This window comes from Poromitra crassiceps (genome assembly GCF_964638095.1).
Source record: "Poromitra crassiceps genome assembly, chromosome: 22".
NCBI classification, from domain to species: Eukaryota; Metazoa; Chordata; class Actinopteri; order Beryciformes; family Melamphaidae; genus Poromitra; species Poromitra crassiceps.
In genome coordinates, this window is record NC_139647.1 from 5,254,831 (window position 1) to 5,269,830 (window position 15,000).

At 44.6% G+C, this 15,000-nt stretch overlaps 2 protein-coding genes across 3 annotated transcripts in view; both read left to right on the plus strand.

Annotated features, from left to right (window-relative positions):
• Nucleotides 1-5,898, plus strand: part of adam8a (ADAM metallopeptidase domain 8a) — a 16,555-nt gene extending 10,657 nt beyond the window's left edge. Inside the window, exons 16-25 of one of the 2 annotated variants that reach the window (XR_014553661.1) lie at nucleotides 185-365; nucleotides 507-593; nucleotides 1,341-1,425; nucleotides 1,930-2,047; nucleotides 2,517-2,691; nucleotides 2,959-2,988; nucleotides 3,111-3,180; nucleotides 3,372-3,416; nucleotides 3,588-3,662; nucleotides 4,896-4,955. Coding sequence is in view for 1 of the 2 variants with exons in the window: in XM_083658176.1 (XP_083514302.1) it covers nucleotides 185-365; nucleotides 507-593; nucleotides 1,341-1,425; nucleotides 1,930-2,047; nucleotides 2,517-2,691; nucleotides 2,959-2,988; nucleotides 3,111-3,173; nucleotides 3,366-3,416; nucleotides 3,588-3,662; nucleotides 4,896-4,940 (910 nt within the window). In the remaining variant the exon portion in view is untranslated. Of the gene's footprint in view, nucleotides 1-184; nucleotides 366-506; nucleotides 594-1,340; nucleotides 1,426-1,929; nucleotides 2,048-2,516; nucleotides 2,692-2,958; nucleotides 2,989-3,110; nucleotides 3,181-3,365; nucleotides 3,417-3,587; nucleotides 3,663-4,895 lie in introns of both variants that reach the window. The other variant, XM_083658176.1, reaches the window with a different exon arrangement.
• An 855-nt stretch (nucleotides 5,899-6,753) lies between these two features.
• Nucleotides 6,754-15,000, plus strand: part of spef1 (sperm flagellar 1) — a gene marked incomplete at its 5' end in the record, with an annotated part of 15,131 nt that continues 6,884 nt past the window's right edge. The window contains 5 exons of the mRNA XM_083658752.1: nucleotides 6,754-6,862; nucleotides 9,416-9,527; nucleotides 11,199-11,349; nucleotides 11,540-11,585; nucleotides 14,264-14,345. Of these exons, the coding sequence (XP_083514878.1) occupies nucleotides 6,754-6,862; nucleotides 9,416-9,527; nucleotides 11,199-11,349; nucleotides 11,540-11,585; nucleotides 14,264-14,345 (500 nt within the window). The remainder of the gene's footprint in view (nucleotides 6,863-9,415; nucleotides 9,528-11,198; nucleotides 11,350-11,539; nucleotides 11,586-14,263; nucleotides 14,346-15,000) is intronic.

Genomic DNA, 15,000 nt, shown 5'->3' on the forward strand with positions numbered 1-15,000 from the left:
GACCGAGAGAGGGCGGGTCCGAGGCGAGACCGAGACCATCAGAATGTGGTCTTGAGACCAAGACCGGTCTCGAGTACTACAACACTACAAAATTGAACGTTCATTTCGATCGATTTTTCGATTTACAATTCAAATTGTGACACCCCTACACCCCTAATCATAAGCCTGTGGTTTGTGTTTGCAGGGAAGTGACATGTGGGAAGCTGTACTGCTCCGGAGGCCGGGACTTCCCGGTGACGGCCCAGAAGTCCACCTTAACACTGAGGAACGGAGTGACGTGCAACGAGGCAACCATGGACCCTAAAGACAACTACCCAGCAGATCTGCTCATGGTGCCTACTGGCACCAGGTGTGGCAGCAACATGGTAAGGAAACTTCCTGTTCACATTGATCAGCAACTGAAGCCCGTGCATCCTGAATCACATGAGATCGATGAACTGTGCCTCACCTGTGTGCCTCAGGTGTGTTATGTCACGTGTGCCTCAGGTGTGTTATGTGTGCCTCAGGTGTGTTATGATCAACGCTGTCAAGACATCAAACACATCAAGGCCTATGGAACAGATGGCTGCGCTAACAAATGCAACAACCGTGGGGTGAGACAGATATTTGACCTTTCAGCACTTAGATCAGTAGAGCAGCAGGGCCAATGACAACAGATATCTGAAGCAGTATAGCGGGGGCGGGGCCAATGACAACAGATATCTGAAGCAGTATAGCGGGGGCGGGGCCAATGACAACAGATATCTGAAGCAGTATAGCGGGGGCGGGGCCAATGACAACAGATATCTGAAGCAGTATAGCGGGGGCGGGGCCAATGACAACAGGTATCTGAAGCAGTATAGCGGGGGCGGGGCCAATGACAACAGGTATCTGAAGCAGTATAGCGGGGGCGGGGCCAATGACAACAGATATCTGAAGCAGTATAGCGGGGGCGGGGCCAATGACAACAGATATCTGAAGCAGTATAGCGGGGGCGGGGCCAATGACAACAGATATCTGAAGCAGTGTAGCGGGGGCGGGGCCAATAACAACAGATATCTGAAGCAGTATAGCAGAGCCAATCACAGCAGATATCTGAAGCAGTGTAGTGGGGGCGGGGCCAATAACAACAGATATCTGAAGCAGTATAGCAGAGCCAATCACAGCAGATATCTGAAGCAGTGTAGCGGGGGCGGGGCCAATGACAACAGATATCTGAAGCAGTATAGCGGAGCCAATCACAGCAGATATCTGAAGCAGTATAGCGGGGGCGGGGCCAATGACAGCAGATATCTGAAGCAGTATAGCGGGGGCGGGGCCAATGACAACAGATATGTGACTGTACCTGTGCTCTCTGGCAGGTGTGTAACCACGAGCGACAGTGTCACTGCCAGCCTGGCTGGGCCCCGCCCTTCTGTGATGTGGAGCTGACAGAGCTGCCTAAAGGTAAGTAAGCCTGTGTGAGTGTGTGTGTGCATCGTCCATAGACAGGGGGAAAAAACACTGCGTGATCATTGGGCAGGCGACCTGTCAATCACGCCCCAAAAACATAGTCTGCATATTATAGTACTTCCGCGTTGGCTTCGTTTTTCAGAACCGAAGCTTGGGGCTTGGTGTGCACACTCTGCTGGCCAGCGTCTGTGTGTCTCCCTCTTTATAGGCATGAACTTCTGTGTGTGTTCCCACGCAGGACTGTATCTTCTCCTCTGTGCTCTGTGCTGTGTTGTTCACCAAGAGCTCAACTGTACAAGACACTTTCTCAGGGCCTCAAACAATAATGTGCACTGTTCTGACGAGCACAAATAGATATTGATCTAATGGAGTTTCCCTAACTGTTTCCCTAACCGTACAAATGCAGTAATGATATTAGGGTGAGTTCTGTTTCCTGGCTCGTTGATGTCTGCCGTGACGTTCAAGCTGAGCAGCATATTGTCACAATTGTGTTTGCAGGGAGCGAGCCAGATCTGGTTGTTACTGCTGTGTCATCGGCGATGGGCGTACTTCTGCTGCTAGTTCTGCTTATTGGAGGCTTGATGTGCTGCAAGAGAAAGACCTGCCCCGCAAAGAGGTACAGACACACCGTTAAAAGCACTTCTCCTACCACCGCGGAGACGCGGGTTCGATTCCCGGTAGCGGCACTTCCGGCTTGGTCAGACGTTCCTACAGACACAATTGGCCGTGTCTGCGGGGTGGGAAGCCGGTGGGGTGTGTGAGTCCTGGTCGCTGCACTAGCGCCTCCTCTGGTCTGTTTGTGGGGTTGGACTAGGGGGAATAGCGTGATCCTCTCCAGGCGCTACGTCCTGCCCGTGAAACTCCACAATGCTGCAGCATCAGAGGAAGCATGTGCTAGTCTACCACTCTCCCCAGATCGGCAGAGGAGGTGGAGCAATACCCGGGACAGCCAGCAGGGAGAATTGGGCGGGAAATGGGAGAAAAATCGTCTGGAAAATAAAATAGACAAAGCCACGAAGAGTTATAGTCAATGCTCCTTCTCTCCTGTCTGTCTTTGATTTGAGCCTGTGTGTGTTTCCATGCAGATATCTCCACTCCACCTCAGGACAGTCCAACCCGATATTTCAGTCGGGCAGTAGTCAGGGCAGCCCTCGCACCAGGCCCTCGCAGATCAGCCGGCCTACATTTGTGGAGTCGTCGGCTACTCAGGCCTGTAAACCTCTGTACGTCGCTGTACACCCCAGCAGAGCGCCTCCACAGGTGAGGAGGCAATACGACATTTTATCTTCAGCTGCAGCAGCTGGTGAGCATTTGATGTTGTGAGCTTTTGGGCACCAGAGTCGTGGAGTGAGAAGGGAGATCATCTAACCAGAAGGGCAGGGTTCAAGCCCCAGTGTCATTATTGTAACAATGAATTTGTTCTTAATTAACCTGATTAAATATGCATTAGAAAAAAGTCCAAGCAAGCTATTTGACAAATACAGTTGAACTCATCATCAACTCATGTCTGTCCCTATCCCTTACCAGCCTCCCAAGAAGCCATCAAAGATGGAACAGGTAAGCTGCTCTACTATTGTGTCCTTCACTGCAATGTAACATGACAAACATCTGTGTTTATGTATGTTTTGTTTATATATCTGAACCATTTATTGTTTTTGTATTTATACATTTTCCTTCAGGCTGTAAGGCCATCCATGCTGCCACCTGTTGCCCCAATCAAGCCCAAGCCAGCCTTTTTTGAGGTAAGAAGTTGTTTCTGTTTTACAATTCAGCTGTTGCAAAAATATCTGTATGTTAGGATTGTTGGAACACATTTTATGCTAAAGCCTGGGTCTCAGATAAATGTGCAGTATTTTTGTAGCATTTCTAAAAATGTTCAGTTTCGGGATAATTATGTTTATTAATTGCTTGTTTTGTTTATTTTATTTTGATAGGCCAAGCCACTTCCTCCATCCAAACCTCTTCCGCCACTTGGAACTAACCTGGTAAACACACAAACACGAATGCAATCTCAGAGTCAAACACACACACGCACGCACGCACGCACGCATGCACGCGCACACACACACACACACACACACACACACACACACACACACACACATCTTTTTCGCAGCAGCAGCACATGATAGCTATGTGATCATGTGTGTTCTCAGAACATGAAGCCAAAGCGTCCGATGCCCCCGGCGAAGTCTTCTGGAGCCTCTTCTGCACCCAAACAGACTCAACTGGTGTGTACGGATACGGGTCAACTCATTCTCAGCTTATATTGTCTTAGTCAATTATGATAACAGGTAACACTTTATTTTACAGGTTCACAATTCCGACTGCAATCCTGAAAAAATTCCTAGAAAGGAACTGTTGTTGCCAACAATGTAGTAATAGTTATAGAAAATTAGAAACTAACTCAAATGAATTAAGAATTCAACAAACAACTATAATATAATTATATGAATAATCATTATTCATATAATTATATTATAGTTGTTTACAGGCAGAGGTCAATTGTCAGATGTCATTATTCAATAATGACATCTGACAATTGACCTCTGCCTGTTATTTTTCCAATTATCATTATTGCAGCTCCTTTTTTGACAGTATCTTATCAACTCCACCAGACCATACTGCTTAAGTTTTCTCTAAAACTATACTACATAATTTCATGGTTATTTCCAGGAAACTCCAGAAGAAATTAACAGTTATCTTCTAGGAAATTATTATGAAATTGTGGACCCGGAAAATAACGGGTTCTCTGAGTCTGGACACCATTGAATACCTTTGAATAGTACTATGTTTCACAGTGTGGTTGTCGAGAGCCGAGAAGAAAAAATAATGTATATATTAGGGATGGGCATTTCTAGCAAAAACACTATTCGAAATTCGCTGGCCAAATTCGAATTTAATTCGAATTTCGAAAAAAAAAAAAAAATGTAAATTTTTTTTTTTTTTTTTTTTTTTTTTTTTTTTTACATTTTTAATTTTTTTTACATTGACATTTTCGAAAATAAAAAACAGTTTTGACAATCATGAGTGGTTGTGGTTCATTAAATATTTAGTAGGCTCAGGTCTGAGTGCCAAAGGGGTGCCAAAGTCACCCCCTCTCCCTCTTCATGGGATTTCATCCGCCATTCATTTTTCCATAAACCTTGCTTAAAATGCTTATAGCGATTTGACTATACTTAGAATCAGGGGAGACAATGCAACATTTCACTCAAAAAAAAAAAAAAAAAATTTTTTTTTTTTTTTTTTTTTTTCGAATTTCGAATTTCAATAATAAAAGTCGACCTTGATAATAACAACGATTATTCGAAAATTCGAAATTCGATGCCCATCCCTAGTATATATAGGCTATGGGAGAAGTTAGAAAGGTGGAATTGGTATTGTATTGTTACAGTAGTCTGGAGGGAAGTCTGGCAAGTGAGAGTATTGTTACAGTGACTCATGTGTTTTGTTTGTTTTTACAGTCTGCAGGGAAAGCGGCCCTGATGCCCCCCAGCAGGCCCAGATGATGGAGAGAACAGCTCCAGTCTGGTGTCTGTCAACATTGAGATCCTGCTTTAGATCCACTGAGGGTGGATCCATTCAGAGAGCCACTGGGTCTGATGATCCTCTCAGGAGATGTTAGTCTGCTGCTCTGACCTGGAGAGTAGAGCCCATCTGGAGCCACTTGAAGGGAGTCTTTCTGTCCAGTCTCTCTGGGACTGGTCATCTTGTTTTTGTATCTCGATGGAAACCTGAATCTGTGATTGGCAGGCTTGAATTTCTTGCTAAATTATATAAATGACAACCGGCTATTCTGCCATGATGTGTGATTTGTCTATTCTGCCATGAGACGGATGATGTGATTTGTCTATTCTGCCATGAGACGGATGATGTGATTTGTCTATTCTGCCATGAGACGGATGATGTAATTTGTCTTTCAAGGGAAAATTCTCCCTGCCTTTGTTGTGGGATGCAAGGATAGGCTACCAGCAATTGCACTGACCACTTGTGCTGTGACTGTTTTACTAACTGTGACCATTTTCTTTTCATCTTCCCACATGATTTTGGTACTGCTTTCTAAGACAGAATAGTTGTCCATTTTTATTTTTTATTTTTTTTGCCATCCGCATGGACACTTTACAGTGAATATGGTGCACTGCTTTTTGGATACACTTGCCATGAACTTTTAGGAGTAAGTTATGCTTGACTTCAATGGGATTGCATTATTTTCTACTGAGTGTTGACATGATGTGATTGATTGTAATTCTTCAGGTTTTCTTCTACTGTACCTATATAGCAGGCCTATTCTATACAGTGGACCTGAGGCCATGTCACATGGTCATGCTGTCCTTCCACAGATCCTGCCTTGATTAATCACGCCTACTTTTGAGCTGCAAATAAACTTGATATAAAGTTCAAGAAGTTATTTATTTTGATCGATGTTCATTTTGTCAGTGAAATGGGAACTGTAAATAATAAAAACGAATCTCACTACAATGTTTATTATTCATTTCCTTCAAATGTCGGAAGCGTAATTTGTCTGATGGAGACATGTGTTGCCGTAGCCGCAAAACGCGACTATTTCACTCGAGTACCTCTCCCATCATAGTCGCGCTCGCCCGACCCCTTTATCGAGGGAAAGTTGCACATTTAGCGATCTACAAGCTTCAAACATGCACCAATCACTAATATAAACTACGCACCTTGTTGCCACCGATGTTGTCGAGCAGGCCGCGCTGAGGCCGCGCTTTGTTAACTCGTATTTTAAGAAAGTTTGGGTTATTTGTGTGTCCGGAAACATTATTTTCCCTTCTCCAACGACTCTTCTTCTTTTTTGCTGCTCACCGGTTCAACTGCTCAACTGCGCCACCGCATCATGGGGTATTACATCATGTGTCAAGTATGGGGTTTGCCCTGTGTCGTAAATACCCCATGATGCGGTGGCGCAGTTGAGCAGTTGAACCGGTGAGCAGCAAAAAAGAAGAAGAGTCGTTGGAGAAGGGAAAATAACTTTCTTAAAATACGAGTTAACAAAGCGCGGCCTCAGCGCGGCCTGCTCGACAACATCCGTGGCAACAAGGTGCGTAGTTTATATTAGTGATTGGTGCATGTTTGAAGCTTGTAGATCGCTAAATGTGCAACTTTCCCTCGATAAAGGGGTCGGGCGAGCGCGACTATGATGGGAGAGGTACTCGAGTGAAATAGTCGCGTTTTGCGGCTAGTGTTGCCGTAGTTAAACGTGGTCGCATAGCAACGTATAAACAACCTGTAGCAAGCTAGCACGGTGAAGCAGTCTGGATCTGAACAAACCGTAACGTGTTCGATGTAGCTCTTTGAAAAATGGATCGGGAACTCAGTGAAGAGGAACTGCAGGATGTGTACGCATGGATAGACAAAATCCCTCTGTCCCGGCCCAAAAAACACATCACAAGAGACTTCAGCGATGGAGGTAGCCTAGTTAGCTTGTGGCTTGGCTGGATGGGGGTGGGGGTTGTTGGGGGGCGAGTAATGACCCAGTTATCTCTGTATAACTAGACAAATGATCAGATATCACCAGTTTACAGACAGTGGTGGAAGAAATACTAGGCTATTCTGATCCAAATGTAACGTTACCAAAACAGCAATCAAAAAATACTCTATTAATTAAAAGTCCTGCATGACCAATCTTACTTTAGTAAAGTAGGCTATATAGCACCAAAATGTAGGCTATTAATTAAAGTAAAAGTAGGCCTAGTGGTTTGACGGGTTTGATTGATATTTTATTATGACATCATTACATTATTAAGCAGTGTGGAGCATGTTACTTTTGTAGCTGCTGGAGGTGGAGCTAACGTTAGTTTGAACTACTTTGTTAGCTCCAGTGGTTCCCAACCTAGGGGTCGGGCCCCTCCAATGGGTCACCAGATAAATCGGAGTGGCCGTGAGATGGTTAATGGAAGTGGAAAGACTTCTCTAATCTTTGCTTTTTTTTCCTGAAATATTGGACCATTTGAACATTTATTGAACCATGTGAAGCAGGGGCGTAGGCAGAAATTCAATTATGGGTGGGCCTGGATAAAATTGGTGGGGCAATTGCATGACGAAATTTTGCGTGCAAAATTCCTAGATGTCATGAAGTCGTCATGCATTAGACTCTGGAGATGATGTGCCCTGCGTTTTTAAGCTACAAAACCATTAGCTAGCAAGGCAGCAGCAAGTTTGGTAACGCTTTAGAATACAGCCCGCAAATAAGCATGTAGTTAGAGTATAACAACGGGGTTTAGGGCTGTAGTTATAGTCTAACTACGGGGTTTAAGGAGTGAATTATAAGATCTGTACTTATAGTCTAACTACGGGGTTTAAGGAGTGTAGTTATAGTCTAACAACAGGGTTTAAGGAGTGTAGTTAGAGTATAACAACGGGTTTAAGGAGTGTAGTTAGAGTATAACAACGGGGTTTAAGGAGTGTAGTTAGAGTATAACAACGGGGTTTAAGGAGTGAAAAAATACTTTAACTAGAGGGTAACAAGATCTGTACTTATAGTCTAACTACGGGGTCGCGGGCTGTATTATGAAGCAGGGGACAAATGTTTGTACTTATAGGCTAATTACGGGGTACCACACTGTACTTACAGGGTAACTATGGGGTTTAAGGAGTGTAGTTAGAGTATAACAACGGGGTTTAAGGAGTCTAGTTAGAGTATAACAACGGGGTTTAAGGAGTGTAGTTAGAGTATAACAACGGGGTTTAAGGAGTGTAGTTAAGAGTATAACAACGGGGTTTAAGGAGTCTAGTTAGAGTATAACAACGGGGTTTAAGGAGTCTAGTTAGAGTATAACAACGGGGTTTAAGGAGTCTAGTTAGAGTATAACAACGGGGTTTAAGGAGTCTAGTTAGAGTATAACAACGGGGTTTAAGGAGTCTAGTTAGAGTATAACAACGGGGTTTAAGGAGTCTAGTTAGAGTATAACAACGGGGTTTAAGGAGTGTAGTTAGAGTATAACAACGGGGTTTAAGGAGTCTAGTTAGAGTATAACAACGGGGTTTAAGGAGTGTAGTTAGAGTATAACAACGGGGTTTAAGGAGTCTAGTTAGAGTATAACAACGGGGTTTAAGGAGTGTAGTTAGAGTATAACAACGGGGTTTAAGGAGTCTAGTTAGAGTATAACAACGGGGTTTAAGGAGTGTAGTTAGAGTATAACAACGGGGTTTAAGGAGTCTAGTTAGAGTATAACAACGGGTTTAAGGAGTGTAGTTAGAGTATAACAACGGGGTTTAAGGAGTGTAGTTAGAGTATAACAACGGGGTTTAAGGAGTCTAGTTAGAGTATAACAACGGGGTTTAAGGAGTCTAGTTAGAGTATAACAACAGGGTTTAAGGAGTCTAGTTAGAGTATAACAACGGGGTTTAAGGAGTGTAGTTAGAGTATAACAACGGGGTTTAAGGAGTCTAGTTAGAGTATAACAACGGGGTTTAAGGACTCCTTAAACCCCGTTGTTATACTCTAACTACATGCTTATTTGCGGGCTGTATTCTAAAGCGTTACCGCAAGTTTGCCTCTAGAAAACAACCAATAAAAATAAAAATGTTGGGTGGGCCAGGGCAAGAAGTGGGTGGGCCTGTGCCTACCCGTAGAAACGCCCCTGATGTGAAGTTGAGGGGGAAATCAATCACTATCGTGTGGAGCTGTTAACAATTAGACATCTGAAATATGACCCCCGACTACACACTCCTTTCTGTAAGACAGACTTCAAAAGCCAAAAAGGTTGATAACAGGTTTAATGTGTTGTATTTTAAAAGCCATTGTGTCAAATCTCCATCTGAAAAGTGAAGCCGGCAAATAAATGCAGTTGAGTAGAAAGTACAATATTGACCTCTGAGATGTAGTGGAGTGGAAGTATGAAGTAGCATCAAATACTCGAGTAAAGTAAAAGTATCTCAAAATTGTATATTGCACTAACTGACCATAGAGTATGATGTTTCTCTTCTGAACTGACCCTGCTCTCTGCTGAACCCTCTCTAGTGATGGCTGCAGAAGTTGTGAAATATTTCTTCCCCAAGCTGGTTGAGCTGCACAACTACAGCCCTGCAAGCTCCACGCAGCACAAGCTCAGTAACTGGACCATGCTCAACAGGCAAGGACACACACACACACACACACACACACACACACACACACACACACACACACACACACACACACACACACACACACACACACACACACACACACATTTAAATGATTTATTTATGTCCACATAAATACAGAGTACAAAGGACATAAACACTAGTAATGCAATCAGATGTTGGGAGTTGGTCAGATACAAGAGTGCCTAATTGGCGACCACAATAATGCATACAAAGAAGATATAATACCGCACAGGGTGATGACAAAGGCAGATTGACATACAGTTATACTGTAATACAAGATAAGGGACAGCATCCAATTTCAAGGGTACAAAAAGCAGCGCCTTCTCCATATTGAGCGACTGCCAATAATAGCAGACACTGAACAATACCTTGCTAACTGTTTGGCCCTTCTCTTAGGTAGACCAGCCATCTGAAGGCCTCTTACAACCAGCTTATGGACATGACCCAGGCTACCAAATATGAAAACTATAAGTTTACACCTGTAGCCCAGCTGTGAAATGGTCTGCTCCAGCTGTTGATATTTTAGCATCTTGGTTATAAAGGCCTCCTCTAGGCTGTGGTCAAAGGTACAGCCAACCTCAAGAACAAACACCTCTCTGAGATTTTCATTCACGACAACAACATCAGGAGTGTTAGCTGGAATATTAGAGAACACATCAGAGTCGTCACTACACAGACTGAACATGCTCGGCTTCACGGTGGAATGCTTATAGAGTGAAATAGAAGATCTAAAAATAGAGGAGATATCTTTTGATATCAAATCCACTATTCTATCGTGCCTACATATGTAAAGCCCTTTGTATGCATGGCAACCATTTAAGATGTGAGACATGGTTTCAGTAATCTGTTCATGACCATGATGTATACAGTGAGGAGCATGACTGTTCGGAAGCCAGATGGAAAGATTGAGCTTGGTTGGTAAGGCCTGTAGTCTTGCTTTTATAGTAAAGATAACAATGCTCTCATCTATAGCTAGGTTTTTAAATACTGCATGAGACACAGAGTGATCTGCTACAGGAAGACATGCGAGCTTAAAAAAAAACATAAAGGAAGAGCTCTTATCTTTGTTTTGTACCATTCAATTTCTCTGAGACTTTATGACCCCCCTTCCCCACACACACACACACACACACACACACACACACACACACACACACACACACACACACACACACACACACACACACACACACACACACACACACACACACACACACACACTCGGTGCATGATTGTCTACACATTAGAATCTCCAAATAAAGGCTATTCAACTCCCACTGGAGCTGATGTGGAATGGGCCTCCTATCTCAGAACCATCAACCATCCTGATCCTTCACATTTTCAAGGGAATTCTGCAGGAAATACTGCGGCGGATCGGGAATGTCGGGCTAAACTTGAGTCTACTGACTTCGCTCTCTGACCGTGAGAACGTGAGAACCAATCCAAACACACCCACTCATCATCATCGTCTCCCTGGCCACTCGTATGGAACACGGCCAGACATAGATTTATGCTTCGGGTCTTCACTGTAAACAATCTGACCTCCGTGCAATACCGTTTAACACCACTATATCTCGTCAATCAATTCACCTCGAAATTGAAAAATGCCCATTTCTGTTGGCAAACAACGACTGGCCGTGTTGTTGTGTGGACAGGAAGGTGTTTTCCAAGCTGAGCTTCCACGTGTCTGAGGAGACAGTGAAGAGCGTTGTGCTGAGCAGGCCCGGGCTGATAGAGCATGTCCTGTGCACCCTCCGCCAGAAGATCGACAAGAAGCTGCAGGAGCATGCTGCAGACAATATGCTGGTATGTTTGTGCTGCCTCGCACCCGCACGTGAGTGTCTTTTTGTCTGTTTGGATGGCTGTTATTCACAGAATATGAAATACTGAAGTCCTCGTTCTCCCACGTGGATCCTAAAGGCTTCTCCTGTATTCCTAAGCACTGTAGGCTGAAATAAAACCACTAGCAAAACACATGTTTCCCTCTTGTTCTCAGGACTTGGAGTACTATGACACTAAGAACCAGGAGAAACCTCATACAGGTATTTATTTGCTTATTCCCCCTTTTCTCCCAAATTGTACTTGGCCAATTGCCCTTGCTGCCCTGGTCGGTGCTCCACCCCCCGCTGCCGATCTGGGCGGAGGCGCCAGCCACTTCTTTTCACCTGACAGCGAGGAGTTTCACCAGCAGGGCATGGGACGTGGCACGAGGGAGGATCACGCTATTCCCCCTGGTCCCCCTCACCCCCCTAGCAGGCACCCCAACCGACCAGAGGAGGCACTATAGTGCAGTGTCCAGGACTCGTACTCTTAACCTGGCTTCACACCCGCAGACATGGCCGACGCCCGACCAAGTAACACAGGGGCTCGAACCTGCAACCCTTGTGTTGGTAGGCAGGGAATCTACCGCTGCACTACCCAGGCGTCCATGTAAATGAGCATTTCATTTGTCTTAGTGTCATTATGCAGCGTAGCGGTCATGTCAATATTCAGAGATAAAGAAATAGGAAAAATAACTCAAGACAATCACAACATTGCAAGTGCAGTCCAATATACAATATGTACAGAGTGTTCTTGGTCCACGAGGTGGTTTTTATGGTGTCGTATTTGACGTTACATCAGATCACAGTGCGGTGATGAAACTCCCCACAAGTTAGGGAACTGTGGTGAAATCAACCAAATAGGGAAATCGGCCTGCTGTTTTAACATAGGAGGATGACTGCGATATGACCGCACTCCTCCTCCTGCTTATATGGTTGTTGTTAGTGCCATCTACAGGATGATGTGATATGACCCTACTCCTCCTCCTGCTTATATGGTTGTTGTTAGTGCATTTAGTGCCATCAGTGGAATATATTAGCTGACACATGTATGTGTCAGTCACCCTGACGAGGCAGCTGAGGCCAAAATCTGCTTTTCTTTCCACAGGGAGGGAAGTTTTATTTTAGACTTTTAATCACATCAGCATATTCCAGACTCCAGGCACTGAGGTGGCAGAGGTGCTCAAAGTATATGAAGGTCCAAAAGTTAATCTGGATGGAGGACCGTGGGCCAGAAATAAATGCTATGATGATGATGATGATATGATAAATAATGTTATGTGAAATTACATTCCAAAAAACAAAACAAATGAACAAAAACATATTTAATGGGAAACACGTCTTTCTGTCAGAAAATGCATGCAACTCAAGGTGTGTAGTAGCCAAACCCTACGGTTGAACCCATTCTCATTCGGATATCTTGGGATGAGAGGTCAGGGGACCCCTTTGAAAATGGCCGTGCCGGGTTTTCCCCCACGCCAAAACTCAGCCTAAATCTGACGTGGAATTTGACTTGGATGGTACCAATGGATGCCTTAGATCTTCTAGTTCCACATGCTATATGTGTCATCGCTCTAGCTTTAAGAGTGAGTCTGCTACAGCCTCTGAAAGACTAAGTCATGTTGGCCACAGATTTTTTTTAATTTAAAAATTTCCCCCTAAATCCATGGTGGGCCAAAACAAAGGGAGTGCATGCAGCCCCAAATTGAGCAGCCATGATTTAAGGCAACAAGGAGTCCCCAGCTTGTCCCATACCATGCTGTTTAGCCCTCGGTTAATGCTAAGCAGTCCAGGGGTCGCAGTGACCACACACACACACGCACGCACGCACACACACACACACACACACACGCGCGGACACACACACACACACACACACACACACACACGCATGCACGCATGCACACACGCACCCACGCACGCACGCACGCGCACGCACACACGCACGCATGCACACACACACACACACACACACACACACACGCACGCGCGCGCACACGCACACACACACAACGTTTCCTCCACTTAACAGCATTGAACAGGAGAGAGCAGACAGCTGTCGGGACCTTTAGGGAGGGAACCGCTGAGCTGTCTCTCTTCCCTTTCCCACACCTCATCTGTCCCCCCCAGGCCAGGCAGGCCTCCTCCCTCTGCTGCTTCCTCTTCCTCATCTCCACCCCATCCACCACCACCACCAGACCCTGCTACAGTATCAGCTCCTACACCCATCCACCACCACCACCAGACCCTGCTATCAGCTGCCTGCATCACCACATGGCCTTTATCACCGGCCTGAGCTCAGCTCTGTTGTTCTCCATCTTCTAATCTTAGTTCTCTGTTTCTCCTTCGCTCCCTCCCTCGAACCGCTCTGCTGTCTGTTATATCAAGTTATGGGAAAAAGGCAAAGAATTAACAGCATGGAGAATTCAATTCAAACTTCATTTCGGACTCACAAGAGGGTACATATAGCGAGAAAACAAGACATACAACATAAGACCACAACAATTCAACATTTAATCAAACAAACAAACAAACAAACAAACACAATTTTATTTATAGGCTATCTCACCCAGTGTTTTCTAAGCCGGCATGTGTACAGAGAGAAGCTCTTCCTAGGGCTGGTTAAAGCCTCTATATGATGCTGTTCTCTGACTCACTGTGCATCAAATGTGAATTTGACTTGACTGGCACTTTGCCATCTGCGGACCTAAAGCAGTAACCTCATAGCATGGTTGTAAGCCACTATGAGCCGACGCATACAGTACTACTCCAGTAGCAACACCAGAGAGGAGCTGTGTGCAGAGTTGTGCACAAAGCTCTCAATAATGGACATTTGACATTGACAGAACACTCCACGTCATCGTTTTTGAAATGACATAATTTCCTTTTATCCTCATCAGAAACCCTTCAGAACAACGCCCAACTTCAGGCTCCGCCCAGAGCAGGAGAAGGGCTGAAAAAGGATGAAAAGATTAAAAACGGGTAACATCATTCTTGTTAATCCCAACTCTAAGAAGCCTTAGCTCTGTCCATTAATACCTCTTGTGTTTTTACTATACAGTAAACCCCAGCTCCCACTCTACTCTGTGTTTTTACTATACAGTAAACCCCAGCTCCCACTCTACTCTGTGTTTTTACTATACAGTAAACCCCAGCTCCCACACTACTATGTGTTTTTACTATACAGTAAACCCCAGCTCCCACTCTACTCTGTGTTTTACTATACAGTAAACCCCAGCTCCCACTCTATTCTGTGTTTTACTATACAGTAAACCCCAGCTCCCACACTACTATGTGTTTTTACTATACAGTAAACCCCAGCTCCCACTCTACTCTGTGTTTTACTATACAGTAAACCCCAGCTCCCACTCTACTGTGTTTTTACTATACAGTAAACCCCAGCTCCCACACTACTATGTGTTTTTACTATACAGTAAACCCCAGCTCCCACTCTATTCTGTGTTTTACTATACAGTAAACCCCAGCTCCCACTCTATTCTGTGTTTTACTATACAGTAAACCCCAGCTCCCACACTACTATGTGTTTTTACTATACAGTAAACCCCAGCTCCCACTCTACTCTGTGTTTTACTATACAGTAAACCCCAGCTCCCACTCTATTCTGTGTTTTACTATA